The sequence below is a fragment of the Bos grunniens genome, chromosome 15 (genome assembly GCF_055505025.1).
Source record: "Bos grunniens cultivar Pamir isolate PY7600 chromosome 15, Bosgru_T2T1.0, whole genome shotgun sequence".
NCBI classification, from domain to species: domain Eukaryota; kingdom Metazoa; phylum Chordata; class Mammalia; order Artiodactyla; family Bovidae; genus Bos; species Bos grunniens.
Window position 1 is genome coordinate 45,345,669 of NC_141179.1, and position 16,737 is coordinate 45,362,405.

At 39.3% G+C, this 16,737-nt stretch overlaps 2 protein-coding genes across 3 annotated transcripts in view; one reads left to right on the forward strand and one right to left on the reverse strand.

The window, feature by feature from the left end:
- Nucleotides 1–16,737, forward strand: part of OVCH2 (ovochymase 2) — a 276,389-nt gene that overhangs the window by 53,808 nt on the left and 205,844 nt on the right. The gene's annotated exons all lie outside the window — the stretch shown is intronic.
- LOC147357809 (olfactory receptor 5P1-like) lies at nt 2,464–3,396 on the reverse strand. Its single transcript, XM_086341962.1, has one exon. The coding sequence runs from the start codon at nt 3,394–3,396 to the stop codon at nt 2,464–2,466; it is 933 nt and encodes a 310-aa protein (XP_086198088.1).

Consider the following 16,737-nt stretch of genomic DNA (forward strand, 5'->3'; position numbering starts at 1 on the left):
AAAGTTGAAGTAATAATGTTTTCTACTAATCTTCTTGATAGATTATTCTATGTCCTCACAGACTGAAGAATGACAAGATTTTTTTTTTTTCAGTCCCACAAACTGTGTTTCTCTAGAAAATAGTTCAGTTCAGTCGCTCAGTTGTGTCTGATCCTATGGACTGCAGCACGCCAGGCCTCCCTGTCCATCACCAACTCCAGGAGTTTACTCAAACTCATGTCCATTGAGTTGGTGATGTGATCCAACCATCTCATCCTCAGTCGTCCCCTTCTCTCGCCTCCGATCTTTCCCAGCATCAGGATCTTTTCCAATGAGTCAGTTATTTGCATCAGGTGGCCAAAGTTTTGGAGTTGCAGCTTCAACATCAGTCCTTTCAATGAACATTCAGGACTGATTTCCTTTAGTGGACTGTTTGGATCTCCATACAGTCCAAGGGACTCTCAAGAGTCTTCTCCAATACTACAGTTCAAAAGCATCAATTCTTTGGTGCTCAGCTTTCTTTATAGTCCATTCTCACATCCATACGTGACTAATGGAAAAACCATAGCCTTGACTAGACAGATCTTTGTTGGCAAGGTAATGTCTCTGCTTTTTAATATGCTTTCTAGGTTGGTCATAACTTTTCTTCCAAGGAGTAAGCATCTTTTTACTTCATGGCTACAGTCACCATCTGCAGTGATTTTGGAGCCCCCCAAAATAAAGTCAGCCGCTGTTTCCCCATCTATTTGCCATGAAGTGATGGGACTGGATGCCATGATCTGTGTTTTCTGAATGTTGAGCTGTAAGCCAACTTTTTCACTCTCCTTTTTCACTTTCATCAAGAGGCTCTTCAGTTCTTCTTCACTTTCTGCCATAAGAGTGGTATCATTGGCATATCTGAGGTTATTCATATTTCTCCCAGCAATCTTAATTCCAACTTGTGCTTCATCCAGCCCAGCGTTTCTCATGATGTACTCTGCATATAAGTTAAATAAACAGGGTGACAATATACAGCCTTGACATATTCCTTTTCCTATTTGAAACCAGTCTGTTGTTCTATGTCCAGTTTGAACTGTGGCTTCCTGACCTGCATATAGGTTTCTCAAGAGGCAGGTCAGGTGGTCTGGTATTCCCATCTCTTTCAGGATTTTCCACAGTTTATTGTGATCCACACAGTCAAAGGCTTTGGCATAGTCAATAAAGCAGAAATAGATGTTTTTCTGGAACTCTCTTCCTTTTTAATTTCTTTAAAATACATAAAACTTACCAAAACAAAAAAAGTAATATTGTTAAGTGGGATCTTTATGAATAGAGACATAAGACATATGTCTGACAAGTATAGCATAAAGGTGGAAGATTTAAGATACCCTTCTAAATTTCTACAGCTAAGGAAAGCTACATTATGCCAAATGGGAGTATTTGTAACATGTCCTTAAATATCATTAGAAGAAAGTGTTAGTCACTCAGTCATGTCCAGCTCTTTACAAGTCCATGGATGGTAGCCTGCCAGGCTCCTCTGTCCATGTGATTCTCCAGGCAAGAATACTGGAGTGGGTTGAATTCCATTCTCCAGAGGATCTTCCCATCACAGGGATTGAACCCAGGTCTCCTTCATTGCAGGCATATTCTCTACCATCTGAGCTAAATATGGTTAGATTTCCAGTCAAATCATGTAATTGTGGTGTCCAGACCTTAATTTCTATAGATATAAACCAATCAGGTTTCCATTCTCATCCTTGTTTTTGGAGTCCTCACAATCTAGACTAACTTGGTAGTAGAGTTTGTTCAGAAGACTGATTTAAAAGAACAGCTATAGGCTTGCTTGTCCTAGTCAAATCCTGTAGATAAGTAACAATGCTGAAGAAAGGCATAGAATCAGAGGACTTGATTCCAAGTGAATTAGAGACTTGAGTCCATATCTCCCAAGACAAGCTATTGAATATCTCTGAGACTCAGCAGTTTCATCTGTAAAATTGAGGTAAATTGTTAATAATCAGCATCATGAGATTTCTGTAAAAATTAAATAAAGAAACATAGTGGTTTGAACTCAGATTTTCTGGATTCAGAAACTGATTGCACAACTTTCCGGCTGCATCATTCTGGGCGTCTACTTAACCTCTCTGTGTACCAGATAATTTATTTGTCAAATAGAAATAATAGAACTACGACTATATGGTTTTTATGTGAAATAAGCCAGCTAATATATCATTGTGCTAGAACAGGGCCTGGCATATTATAAGTAGAGATTATTGTTTGCTAAATAAAGTCCTAGGCATCTAAAGATGTTAATACGTAATAGTGAAAATAATTGCTATCATTATTACTAATTCCAAGATGCCTACCAGCTGGTTTATAAGTATATACAAATGAGAATAAGAAATATTTTGATTTCAATTTAAGCACCCAGTAAAGCAGTATTTAGTAGGTCCTAAGTGTGATACTGGTAAACAAAAATTTATAGGTCATCAGAAATGTTAAGAAATCCTAAGAATATATTCTGACACTTACCTTTCTCAGGGCCTCCTTTACATCTCTGTTCCTCAGACTGTAGATGAGGGGGTTCAACATGGGGATCACCACTGTGTAGAATACAGACAGCACTTTGTTCTGGTCAGTTGAGTAGGTGGATTTGGGCATCACATAAATAAAGGTAATCGTTCCATAGTAGAGAGTGACTGCAGTGAGGTGAGAGGTGCAGGTGGAGAAGGCCTTGTGTCTCCCTTCAGTGGAGCACATCTTCAGGATGGTGTTGAGGATGCAGATGTAAGAGAGAGCTATGATGGACACTGTGAATGCAAGGATAGATCCAGATGAGATGGAAGGGATAATTTCAATGATGGAGACATCTGAGCAGGAAAGTTTCAACAGAGGGGAGAAATCACAGAAAAAGTCATTTATGTGATTTGGCCCACAGAAAGACAGAGTCAATAGACAACTAGTAAATGTCCAAGCATTGACACATCCACCTAGGTAAGATACCCCAATCAAGAGAGCACAGACTCTGGGGGACATGTGGGTGGAGTAGAAAAGGGGCAAGCAGATGGCCACATAGCGGTCATAGGCCATGGCAGCCAGCAGGAAGCACTCAGCTGACCCAAACATGACCACAAAACACAGCTGAGCTTCACAGCCAGAAGCAGTGATGGTCACTCCTTGTCTCAGGAATCCTATAAGCATCATCGGTGTGACGGATGTGGTACATCCACTGTCCACAAAAGCCAAATGACTTAGAAAAAGGTGTATGGGGGTGTGAAGCTGGGAACAAGTTCTTATTAAAATAATTATGCTGATATTGCCTACTAAGGTGACAGCATAGATTCCTAGAAATACCACAAAAAAGATGCCACAAAGTGTAGGATCCTCTGTTAACCCCAAAAGGATGAATTCTGTCACACTGGTGTGGTTTCCAAACTTCATGTCCTCTGGGAATTGTTCCTGTTGAGGGAAATTTTAAAATTGATTAAAAAAAAAGTTTTCATTCTACACATTCTTGGTTTTCTTTGGTTATTCATTACACTTATTCATAATAATTTCTCCCTCTGCCTAGCTGTAAATATGGTGCTGTACAGGATTGCTTTGTCCCTTTACACAAAAGAAGAATGATTCAACCTCACTCTCTGGGAATTCAGTTATATTCTTTTATTTATCTAATGTTTATTCTAAAACCCCTTTCCAAACTTTATTTGTAGAAAGATCTGTCTCCCAAGATCCAGGTCTATAGTTTCAGTCATCTTGGAAGTCTTCAGTTAGAAATCCCACAAATACCTCAAACTCAGCCTCCCCCAGACCAAACTCATCCTTTCATTAGACCATTCCTCCTGTCCTGTGTTTGTGGAATTCACAATCCACACAATTGCTCATGTCTGAAACATGGAAGTTGAAAGGTTGTTGCTGAACCATGAAAGATGCTGGGATTCTTGTGCTCCAGAGGAGAAGAAGTCAATTTGGGACCAGAGACAAGGTTTGATCATTCAGTTTTTGCGTAATAAAGTTTTATTAAAGTATAAAAGAGATAGAGAAAGCTTCTGACACAGACGTCAGAAAGGGTTATAAAGAATGTCCCCTGCTATTCTTTAGCCAGATGTTATATAGCTACTAGCGGTCTGCTAATTAGAGAATGGAAATGTCTCAAAACTCAGAGACTGGCACCAGGCCCCTCACCCACAACATGCTGTGGTGGGTCATCCAGGGCCATAAAATGATTGACAGGAATCTTGAAGAAAGGTAGATTTCCATACAAATATATAGTTTCATTAACATAGATTGGGAGAACAATGTATAACATATTGGTTTGCCAAGTCTGTTCTGAGCCTTTAGGCAGAACCGACTTGAAGACAGAGTCTCGGGTAAATGCATAGTACATTAACATAGCTTAACACAAACATTTCCATGAGAAAAATGCATTGGTTAACTCAAGGTTTGAGAAAAATTCACTTGGAACCAGGTTTCATTATGGCAACACAGAATTTTAAGATAAACCTCTTTTTAAATTTGTATAGAGATGGGGAAAAAATATAGCACTAATATGTTTCCTCCTGCCACGTAAGAGAGAGAGAAAAAATGTCTGACACTTGCAGCCTATGTCCTCCATTTGGAGACCCCTGGCCTTCCAGCCTATTATCCTCTCAAAGTGATCCTAGCCTTCTTCCTCTCATTGTACCACATCTAATAAAATCCTATTGATACTATCTACAATTTAGCTCTTCATTTTATTTATCCATTCCTATATTTCCACTGCTAGTTTTCCTACTGTAGGTGAGGCCCTGTTCATTTTTCTCTTTTATTTTATTCATCTGTTTGCCTCCTTGTCTTCATTCTTCTGCCATTATAATTCACGGTACATCTGCCAAAGTAATCTCTTGCTGAAGTAAAATGGTGATGCCAAAGTGATCCTTTCAAGTCTTTCATGATTTCTTTGGCCTCCAAGATGAACCTACTCTTCTTAGCACAGCACAGTGTACGCTTTCTGATGTATCACCTGCATATGACTCTCTGCTGCTCGCTCAGGATGTTTCCATCCAGCACTTGCACTAATCCAACCTTTTTGAACTATTCAGTCTCCTCCATTCATCTGTCTTATTTGGCCTTTAATCCTTGTTCTCCAACTTGGATGGCCCCCAACTTTCCATTATCATTACCTTGGGTGTCTTCTACTCCTCCTTCAAGTTCATTCTCTACAAAATCTACTCTGACATCTAAGGTATAATCAGATAAATTTCCTTTTTGTTGACCTCATGCTTTGAAGATGTTTAGATTGTGTTTCTTTGTACTAAATTATGGGATTTTGTTTTGTTTTTTGCTTGCTTACATTTTATTCCTCCCAATTAATACATAGTCTCCTCGAAATGGTGTTTATTCCTGTATCACAAATAACTAGTGTTTGGGACTAATATGTGCTGGAGAAAACCTGTTACTAGAATTTATACATGACTTGTATAATGCATATGCCAGGTGGAATATACTTCCCAATTCCTTTGTACAATATTTATGGAGCTTTATATTCTATCCTTAGTTACTTTTTGAAATGTATCTCCCTATATACTTCTTTGCTAATATTAGGTAGTTAGAATAGGAAAAGGAGTCCAGAATGGTGGTGGCTAAAAGACAAGGAAGGGAAACACTCATGAAAATAGAACAAAGGAAGGTCCGAGGACCAAAGTGAAGACCTCACGTAGAACAAACAGCACTCCTGGCTAGCCCAATTTACATAGGGAAGGCCCAGGGGGAGGAGGAAAAACACATAAAAAGAGGAGCCAAAAGGCCAGGGTCTCTCTGAACTGCTCACTCACTTGCACGTGCTCTCTTTCGCTGTCACGCGCTCTCTCTCTTTTTTCTCTTCACGTCTTTTGGGTTGGCATGCTCTCACACCTCGAGGATGTATTTTCCTTTATTTTCTAAATAAAACTGAGCTGTAACACGGAGCTGTAATACTGATCCATCCAAGAGCTGGTCCCTTGCTTCAGATTTTTGTTGTGATGAGACAGAACCTAGGAAATTACAAACTCCCACGACATCTACTTTTGTGCTTTTAAGAGTCATGTTAACCCAACCCTGTGATTCAGTGTTATAGTTTCTAATTTTCATAGAAAGACAGTTTTCTAACAGCATTATTTCAATTAAGGTTTGAAACATTTACCATAAATGATAAATATAAGTACCAAATATCTTCACAATTCTTGCTGCTGCTAAGTCACCTCAGTTGTGTCCAACTCTGTGTGACCCCATAGACAGCAGCCCACCAGGCTGCCCCGTCCCTGGGGTTCTCCAGGCAAGAACACTGGAGTGGGTTACCATTTCCTTCTCCAATGCATGAAAGGGAAAAGTGCAAGTGAAGTCGCTCAGTCATGTCTGACTCTAGTGACCCCATGGACTGCAGCCTACCAGGCTCCTCCATCCATGGGATTTTCCAGGCGAGAGTACTGGAGTGGGGTGCCATTGCACAATTCTTAATTTATTAAAAATTCCTCACTTTAGAATAGAGCATTTAGTGTTTCCAGTGGTGGAGCTTCAACAGAATGAATCATGAGATATTATGAACCAACAGCTGAGAATCTACAGCTCATTCTTCCTTAAGTGCACTTAAATTACTCTAGTGACAGGCAAGGTTACTACCAGGCGTGTTAATTTTATGAATTCTATGTAAAAAAAAAAAAATCTGTTTTTGGTTTCTCAATTGCTGTCTATGAGTCTAATGGCACAAACCACCTCCTTTCAGAGTTTAATGACACAAACCATCTCCTTTCAGTGCCAAAGCAATGATACTTGAATACAGCCAGCACACCTCCACTGCCTTCCCTTTACCAAAATTAACATTCATAGATCTGTTGCCCATTCCACCTGTGGCATACTTTCCAGAGCCCTCCCTGTTTTGCTCTCAGCTTCTGAACATACTCTCAGTTGAGGACTGAGCCAAGCACCGAGCAGCATGTGTGCTCTTTGCCTTCTGACTCAAGCGGAGTTAAGTGGGGCCGATCCTGCATTCACTGCGCACACAGTGGGCTTCAGTCTGTGCTGACAGAAGTCACGGAGACTGGAGATGGAAAGTTCAAATCCTCCCAGTGGCCAATTATTTTCACTTGTACATGACACTTGAATCTCTCTGATTCTCAGTATTTTTTTTTTTTTTGTAAAATGGTAGTAACTGTCCCCATATAATATCTTTGTTGTGAGATTGAAAGAAATGACAGCTGCAAAGTATTTAAAGGTGTTTTGTCATACATAAGAGCTGTGTTTTTCATTAAGTAAAAATAAATAGTGGATAGATTTTCAGTTAGTTAAAATTTTTAATAAAAAGATAAAAAAAATTTTTTATGAGAAGTATAATATAAATTTTCTTTGAACACATCAGGAGATTTTCCACAAATCCAAAAGAAGTCAGGAAGTATAGGATCTGATGGTTTTTAGTTCTGGACCATGTCATTAATAATCATATGCATAATATGAGAACTGATTCTTGCCCTTCCCTTCCTCTCCACTGACTACCTAGGGATCTTCTAGAGCTCTATGTCATCCCATTCATGCTTCAGATTCTGACTCTCCCCAATCCTTTCCTTCAATGATTGTGTCATATTTGTTGATGATTAGGGGTCATAGGGCGAAGAGCCTCATGCAACCTGAATATCAGGTGGTTTCTTCCTGGTTTCCTTTTCTTTTCTTTTTTTTTTTTTTAATTTAATTTTATTTTTAAACTTTACAATATTGTATTAGTTTTGCCAAATTCCTTTTCATAGCTGCAGTTACACAAGTTTAGCAGCAGCTTGGCTGCCACAGACCATCCACACTTCTCTGGGATCTCCTGGGAAGTCTATTTTGCATGCCTGGAATGACCTTTCTGCAGTGCATATCTTTTTCCCCTTAAAAATAGTTGTGTTTTTTTTTTAATTAGAGGATCATTGCTTTACAATGTTATGTTGGTTTCTTGCATACAACCTTATGAATCAGCCATACATATACATACGACCCCTCCCTCTTGAACCTTCCTCCCACTTCCTACCCCATCTCACTCCTCTTGGTTATCATAGAGCACCAATCTGAGCTACCTGTATTATACAGCAACTTCTCACTAGCTATCTGTTTTACATATGGTAGTGTATATGTTCCAATGCTACTCTCTCAATTAACCCCACCCTCAATTTCCCTCCTCTATGTCCACACATCTATTCTCCATGTCTGTGTCTCTAGTCCCTGTAGTGTAAACCTTGCTAAGGCCACAGTTTCCTCAGGGGTCACAAAACAAAGTTGTTGAGTTTCTTTTATTTTTAATTTCTCATTGAGCAAACAAAAAAATTAAATTATTTAAATAAAATCCATGATTACTGCACTCACCTTTTAGAGCCAGATTTGCTGTTGCTGAATTTCAAAGAGAATTTTAGAAAGCAGACATTTTCCACTCACTCTTAAAGCAGTTGTGCACTGACTACCTGACAATATTAACAAGAAATGCTGTCCTCCATTTAAGAACATAGTTACATACATTCTGTGATAGGGTCTTTTTTGTGTATTGGGAGGAAAAGAAAGGCTCTAATGGAATTCCCCAGGGCTGTTGCTGCTTGCCCCTTTGAGGTAAATTCCTCGGACTGCTCTCCAGAAGTGACTCATGGAGCCAGGTGTCTCATTAAGGTGGCATAAATGGAAGGTCCAGTTCCCAACAAAAGGTATATTTCTGAGGATCCTGATGGAAGCTTTGTCCAGAGACCAGGAGGAAAAACTGTTGAAATAGAAATTTGATGGGCGATGGAGACCAGAGTCAGTGTCACCAGGGCTCCAATTTCCTCTCTGTAGAAAAAAACATTTTCTTTAATTGAGAACATCAGGTAGTGGGGAAAGCCCTGGAGTAATATGAGTCAGTTAGCAGAAAGTAAGCAGAAGATAGCGGAGTCCACTGTTACTCAAACTATACTAATAGTCCCTGGGCAGGTGCTGGCTGGCAAACTATTTCTTGTCAGTCCCTGTCCAAATAAGAACAGGGGTTTTGGGGAACCATTTGTACTCTTTATAGCAATTTGAGAAAGTAACTTTAAGTGTATTGACGCCAATAACTTTTTTAAATGGGTTTATTCTGTTGTATTTTAGTTTTTCTTATTTTGTTAGTAATTCTCATTTTACTATTTTCCTAACAAGTATTGACCCATGGACACCCCGGGAGAAGTGATCCTTTATTTAAATCATTTGAGAAACACTAGATGTGGCTTTTGTACCCAGGAGACCTGGGGTCAGTTTGAGGTGGATGAATTGAGTGAAAGTTTTTAACTTCTTTGAGACCCAATTTTATGATCTGTAAAATGGGGTTGATTATTCACATTTTATAGTCTATTCATGATATTTCAAAGGGTTAATACATAATTATCTAGAAAAGTTACCTAAAGTTATTGTTGTGTCTCAAATATGTGACAAATGGAACAAAGCTTCTGGATGTGTTACATTTTGCCACTTACTCTATTTTATCCTTAGTCCCAGATACTTCCTTCTTTGAGATTCAAGACATTCCAACTCTGGCATCTCTCATACCTAACCCTAATTGATCTCCCTGCTGCTCATCCCCTGAGAATTTAGCACCTGTGTGACCATTTTCCTCTCCATCTCTGTCTTTGTCATGAGCAATGGCAACTTCTAATCATTTGAATATCTCAACTGACAACTTGATCTCAAATTTCTTCTAATTTCTTGATTCCAATAACTTTTATCCATAGTCTCTTTATGAAACCTATCATATTCATATCATAAATTTCACTGTCTTTTTTGTTCCACAACTTAAGTGTAAACATGTGTAATGACCATGTTAAAGCTTAACCAGCCAAAGGCCATGAGAAATAAACCTATAGTGCAACAAAATCAAGTTTATTGGGTTAGCACAGCAAGGGAGAGCTCTCCAAATAATTATCACATGTATCCTGACAATGGAGAGAGGGCACATGACTTTTGAAAGGTTTGGATTCTTATTGAAGGATACCAAGGAGGGATTAGGTGTTGTGGGCTTCAGTTCTGGACAGGTTGCTGACATGGTGGTGAGATTAAGAGGGACTAATCTGAGGTTGAAAGTTCTCATGAAATGATGACAATTTAACAAGGCTATGGTTTTTCCAGTGGTCATGTATGGATGTGAGAGTTGGACTATAAAGAAAGCTGAGCGCCGAAGAATTGATGCTTTTGAACTGTGGTGTTGGAGAAGACTCTTGAGAGTCCCTTGGGCTGCAAGGAGATCCAACCAGTCCATCCTAAAGGAGATCAGTCCTGGGTATTCATTGGAAGGACTGATGTTGAAGCTAAAACTCCAATACTTTGGCCACCTCATGCGAAGAGTTGGCTCATTGGAAAAGACCCTGATGCTGGGAAAGATTGAGGGCAGGAAGGGAAGGGGATGACAAAGGATGAGATGGTTGGATGGCATCATCGACTCGATGGACATGGGTTTGGGTGGACTCCGGGAGTTGGTGATGGACAGGGAGGCCTGGCATGCTGTGGTTCATGGGGTCGCAAAGAGTCGGACATGACTGAGTGACTGAACTGAACTGAACTAACATTTGAATGTCTCTTGTATTAGTTTGGGAGAATATTTCAGGTTTAGGTATATTGTTGATAAGAAAACAGTAATTACTGAAAAATTAGATCATTATGACATTGTTAAAATTGCTGCATAAGAGTTGAAGAAACAATGTTTTCTACTAATTTTGTTGTTAGATTATTCTATGTCCATCCTCCAAGCCTGAAGAATGACAGGGATGTTTTTCTTTTTCAGTCCCACAAACTGTGTTTCTCTAGAAAATATTTAATTCTCATTATTTACTAAATTTCAGTTCATTTCAGTTGCTCAGTCATGTCCAACTGTTTGAGACCCCATGGACTACAGCATGCCAGGCTTCCCTGTCCATCACCAACTCCTGGAGCCTGCTCAAACTCATGCCCTTTGAGTTGGTGATGCCCTCCAATTAAATTACTAAATTTATTGATATAAGTTTTTCATAATATCTGTTTTTAACCATGTTAATGTGTGGGCAGAATGTGTTTCTATGCCCCTCTTTGCATGTATTATTTAGATAATTAATATTTTACCTTTTCCTTAATTAATACTCCTATGGATTTTTCAATTTTATTAATCTTTTCAATGAATTAAATTATAAATATATTTTCTCTATGGGGAATGTTTTCTGTTTCTTTGATTTATGTTTATTCATTACTCTTTTTTTTTTTTGGCCATGTTGTGTGGCTTGTGGATCTTACTTCCCCCACTAGGGATTGAACCCATGACCCCAGCACTGGAAACCTGGGTCTTAACCATGGGTCTGCCAGGGAATTCCATATGTTTTTTTGTTATTTATTTGCTGTTTCTCTTCAAGCTTCCTGAGATGGAAGCTTACATTTCTGATTTCAGTCTTTCCTTGAGGTTTGTTTTCATCCGTATCTTGAGTATAGACAATATATCCCCTCTCTTATCTGTAATTTGTCAGCAGCTTTGAATGATGTGCTGGCTATTGTGAAGGACAGGTTATAGTCTGGACTGTGTTATTATTCTCTCAAACATAGTCATTGCATGAAAGCAGCACCTTTACCTGTTTAGTCAGTGATGCACATTTTCTAGAATTGTCTAGGTTTTGGCAATTAGGAATAAAGCTTCTCTAAATATCTCTATGTAGGTTATTGTGTAGTTGTGTGTTTTCATTTCTCTTTGACAAAATTTAGGATTGTAATTGCTGTGTGTTATGGTTAGTATATGTTTATAAGATACTGCAAAACTTGTTTTTTCAAAATGGCTGTACCATTTGCATTCCTACCAGGTTTGTATTTAAGTTCTATTTGCTCTGGGTCCTTTCCAGGACTGCTATTGTCAGTTAAAAAAAAAAAAAAAAAGCTATTCTAATATGTGGGTAGCATTAAGTCTTTCAATTTATTTTGCACATCCCTTCAATTTGAAGTTCTTCTCAGCTCTACTTCTCTGTTGATGGCCAGTTTGTTTTCATATATTGGCTATTGTGCAGTAATGCTGCAATAAACGTAGGAGTGCCGATGTCTCTTCAAACTCCTCTTTTCATTTCCTTTTTCATATATACCCCACAGTGGAATTGCTGAATCACACATAGTTCTAATTTTCTTCATAGCAATGTGCACTTTAACTAGCAGTGTACAAAGATTTCCTTATCTGCATATTCTTGCCAATACCTGCTATTTCTTATCTTGTTGATAGCCATTCTAAGAGGTGTGAGATAATATCTCATTGTGGTTTTGATTTGCATCACCTTCGTAATTAGCAAAGAGCGTGTTTCATGTTACTGTTGGGCATTTGGATGTCTTATTTTTTTTCCTATAAAGATTTTACTTTTAACTTTATTATTTTTTATTAAAGTATGGTTGATTTATAATGTATTAATTTAAGAACAGCATAGTGATTCAATATTTTCATAGATTATATTTCATTTGAAGTTATAAAATCTTGACTGTATTTTCCATGATGTAAAATATATCCTTATAGCTTATTTATTTATTTTAAAAATATAATTTCTGTATTTGTTTTTGCTCTGTTCGGTCTTTGATGCTGTGCATGGGCTTTCTCTAGTTGTGGTGAGCAGGGGCCACTCTTCATTATGGTGGCTTCTCTTGTTGCAGAGCTTGGGCTTCAGGGCATGCAGGCTTCAGTAGTTGCGGTCAAGGACCTAGGTTCTCCAGGGCATGTGGGATCTTCCTGGTCCAGAGATTGAACACATGTCCTCAGCATTGGCAGGAAGATTCTTAAGCACTAAACACCAGAGAGGTCTCACTTATTTATTTTATACATAGTAGTTTGTGCCTCTAACCCCCTACTGCTATGTTGCCCCTCCACCCTTCCAAACTCCCACTGATAACCATTATTTTATTGTCTATGAGTTTGTTTCTGCTTTGTTATATTCACTTGTGAATTTTTTAATTATTATTATTTTAAATTTTTATTTATTTAAAAGTAAATTTTATTTAAAATTTTGCTTATTTTTGGCTGTGCTGGGCGTTTGTCGCTGCATGCATGCTCTCTGGTTGTGGTGCGCAGGCTTCCCATTGTGGAGCCTGGGCTCTAGGGTGTGCGGGCTTCAGTAGTTGTGGTGCAAAGCACAGTAGCTGCAGCTCGCGGACTCTAGAGCATGGGCTCCGTGCTTGTGGCATATGGGTTTAGTTGCCCTAAGGTGTGTAGTATCTTCCTGGACCAGGGAACCCATGTCCTCTGTAATGGCAAGGGGATTTCTAACCACTGAATCACCTGGGAATTCCTATTATATTTCTTTTTCAAGTGAAAGCAGGTTTATTGAGAGAGATACATACCACATAGGCAGAATGTAGTCATCTCAAAAGATGAAAGCAGCCTATTTTATTTTTTAGATTCCATGCATAAGTGACAGCATACAGTATTTGTTTTTCTCTGCCTTATTTCAATAAACATAATACCCTCTCAGTCCACCATGTTGCTGCAAATGGAAGAATTCCATCTCTTGTTCTGACTGGGTAATTTTTCATTGTGTATATGTAAATGTGTGTGTATGTGTGTGTGTATACACACATACATATATATATATATTATTCTTTGAACCCTTTTTCTGATAAATTATTTATCTGTTTCATTGAAAGTGAAAAGTGAAAGTGAAGTCGCTCAGTTGTGTCCGACTCTTTGCGACTCCATGGACTGTAGCCCACTAGGCTCCCCCTCCGTGGGATTTTCCAGGCAAGAGTACTGGAGTGGGTTGCCATTTCCTTCTCCAGAGGATCTTCCTGACCCAGGGATTGAACCCAGGTCTCCTGCACTGTAGACAGACACTTTACCATCTTTTTTTTCTTTTTTCCTTGTTCTTTGGTACAAATTTCTCTGTCTTCTCATCTTGCTTAACTTTCTCTATCTCTGTGAAATTAGGTGCAACAGTTACCTATTCCTGATCTTGAAGAGGTGTCCTTGTGTGGGAGTGTCCTTATGTAGTCTGCGTGTAACCAGTAGCTTTGGTGCGAGAGCTGAATCTGAAGTGGGCACATGTCATATCTTCCCTCACAAGGTGTTGGCAGCTACCACTGTCATGGGATGTAGGGCTAGAGATGCAGGGGCTAGAGTTAGAGCCATACATGAGGAGTGATGTCTCCTATCCTCAGTGGCTGTCACTACCCTACTAGGGGCAGGGTCAGCTCCCAAGGTAGTTATGGCTGCTGTAGTCTTGTTCAGATGCTGCATAGATCCAAGCCAGCTCCATCCTCTCAGACTGCACAGTCTTATCAGCAACCACAACCTTCACCCTAGTGTGGAACTGTGCTGGAGCCTAGGGGTGATGGGGCAAACATTTGGCATCAACCATATGCCAGGGTGCTTGCTGGAAACCGCTCACAGTCCCAGGCAGTTTCAGTCTGCTTCTTCTGCCTTGTTCCCAGGAGTAGGAAACAGTGTGTATGTTCTCCATGAACTGATTTTAGGTTTTGTACAGCCTTCCTGCAAGTCCCTTAGTTGTCCAACCAGCTAAGGAAACTTGTCTTCCCAGTGTCAGAACCTGGGCCTGGGGGGCTCAGTATATGACTCAAACAGCTCACTCCCTAGGGAGGATGTCCAAGCCCATGTAATCCTGCTTCCCTGGTGGCTCAGAGGGTAAAGCGTCTGCCTACAATGCAGGAGACCCGGGTTCAATCCCTGGGTTGGGAAGATCCCCTGGAGAAGGGAATGGCAACCCACTCCAGTACTCTTGCCTGGAAAATCCCATGGGCTGAGAAGCCTGGTAGGCTACAGTCGGAGATGACTGAGTGACTTCACTTTCACTTTTTCTTATATTAATATCTCTAACCCTAATTTCTTCTGTGAGCTAACAGATATCTGTATTTGGCAATAATAGCCATCTTAATGGTAAGGAGCCCAAAATGGAAATATTCTTATTTCCACATCAACCACAAAAATTTATCTTCCCATCTTGTGGCAGATTAAATAAAAACATACAACTTCTTTGCCATTCTTCCCATAGAGATGCAGCCTAATTTATTTCCTTTGAATCTGGACTGATCTTCATGGTATGCTATACATGTAGAATATAGTGGCAATAATAAACTGAGAATATTGAATCTTGGTGATTGGAAGTTTTAAAGCCTTTGCCTGGGTATCCTGGAAGATTTCTTCATGGAGCTTTGAGAGGTCAGAAAGATATTTGACTACCTCCATGAAAACCACTGATCTGAAGGAGATCAGCCCTGGGATTTCTTTGGAAGGAATGATGCTAAAGCTGAAGCTCCAGTACTTTGGCCACCTCATGCGAAGAGTTGACTCATTGGAAAAGACCCTGATGCTGGGAGGGATTGGGGGCAGGAGGAGAAGGGGACGACAGAGGATGAGATGGCTGGGTGGCATCACTGACTCGATGGATGTGAGTCTGAGTGAACTCCGGGTGTTGGTGATGGACAGGGAGGCCTGGTGTGCTGCGATTCATGGGGTCGCGAAGAGTTGGACACAACTAAGTGACTGAACTGAACTGAACTGATGAAAACCACGTGAGAAAGAAACAGAGAGAAAGAGGTGACGAAACCAAACCTCCTACTCTCCCCCTTTTGTCACCAGGCATGTGAATGAAACCATCTTAGATTCTCCAGACTAGGCCAGCTGTCAGCTGACCGTGACAGAGCAATCTCAGTAAAGGTGGGAGACACAGAAGACTCACCCCTGGAATCTCACAGCCAAGACTCGCCTTAATTGCTGAACCATAACATCCTAATATATAGTGGAATAGGTGTTACTTTAAACACTAAGGTTTAGAGTCGTTTATTATGCAGTGTAGAACAGCTTATCACAACTTGACACCTGATAGGGAGATTTTGCTGTAACAGAAGCTGAGTTCATATGGCATTGGCTTTGAGACTTGATAGTGGGATGAAGTAGAATCAACCTTGGGGAGACTTTTAGCAATATCTGGAATGTTCTTATAAGGTGGAGAGGGCATGTAGGGTAGTAGGAAATATTTTTAAAAGTTAAAGCAAAGAAGACACTAGCCAGGCAGTGGTGGAATGTTTGTCAGTATTGTCACCAGCCATGAAATGGAAAATATAAAGCATACGTAATATGCTCTTGGGTTTGGCTGGGAAGATTTCCAAGAAAAATGCTAAAAATACTATCTATGTCTGATAGCTGTCTAAGCTAATGTATAAGAAGAGATATATGAACTTATGGAAAGGATTTGTTTGATTGATTCTTGAGAAAAAAAATTAAAAAAATAAGGAAGCCATATTTTGCACGGTTTGTAATTAAGGCTGCTTCTCATCCCTAATACCTTCCAAAGAAAAGATTCTCAAGATAAGAAATGGTTCCAGATCAAAGGTCAAATCCAGATTGGAGTGATAATTTTCCATGTCAAAATCTCAGAAAGATTTAAGACAACGTTGCCACTTTCAGTTATACAAAAGTCATTCTACGAATCTTGATGGTATATCTCATACACCATGTCTTTGTAAAATATGAGACTTTTAAAATCTTAAGGGAACTTTCTCATAAACACCTCAAAAAACTGCAGGGGATGAATTATCTGGAAGAGAATTATGAGAGTGGATTTGTCTAATTGAATGAATTATAATTTGATACACTGGAGTTTTTTTAAAAAACATCTAAGTTTTTTTTAAACAATTTTGAGACATAACTCACATACCAACAATTAACCCATTTAAAGGATACAAGTCAATAGTTTATATAGACTATTCACAGATATATGCAATGATCACAATGGTCAATTTTAGAACAGTTTCATCACCTAATAAAGAAATCCTACATCCTTTAGAATCACCCCACACACCCCA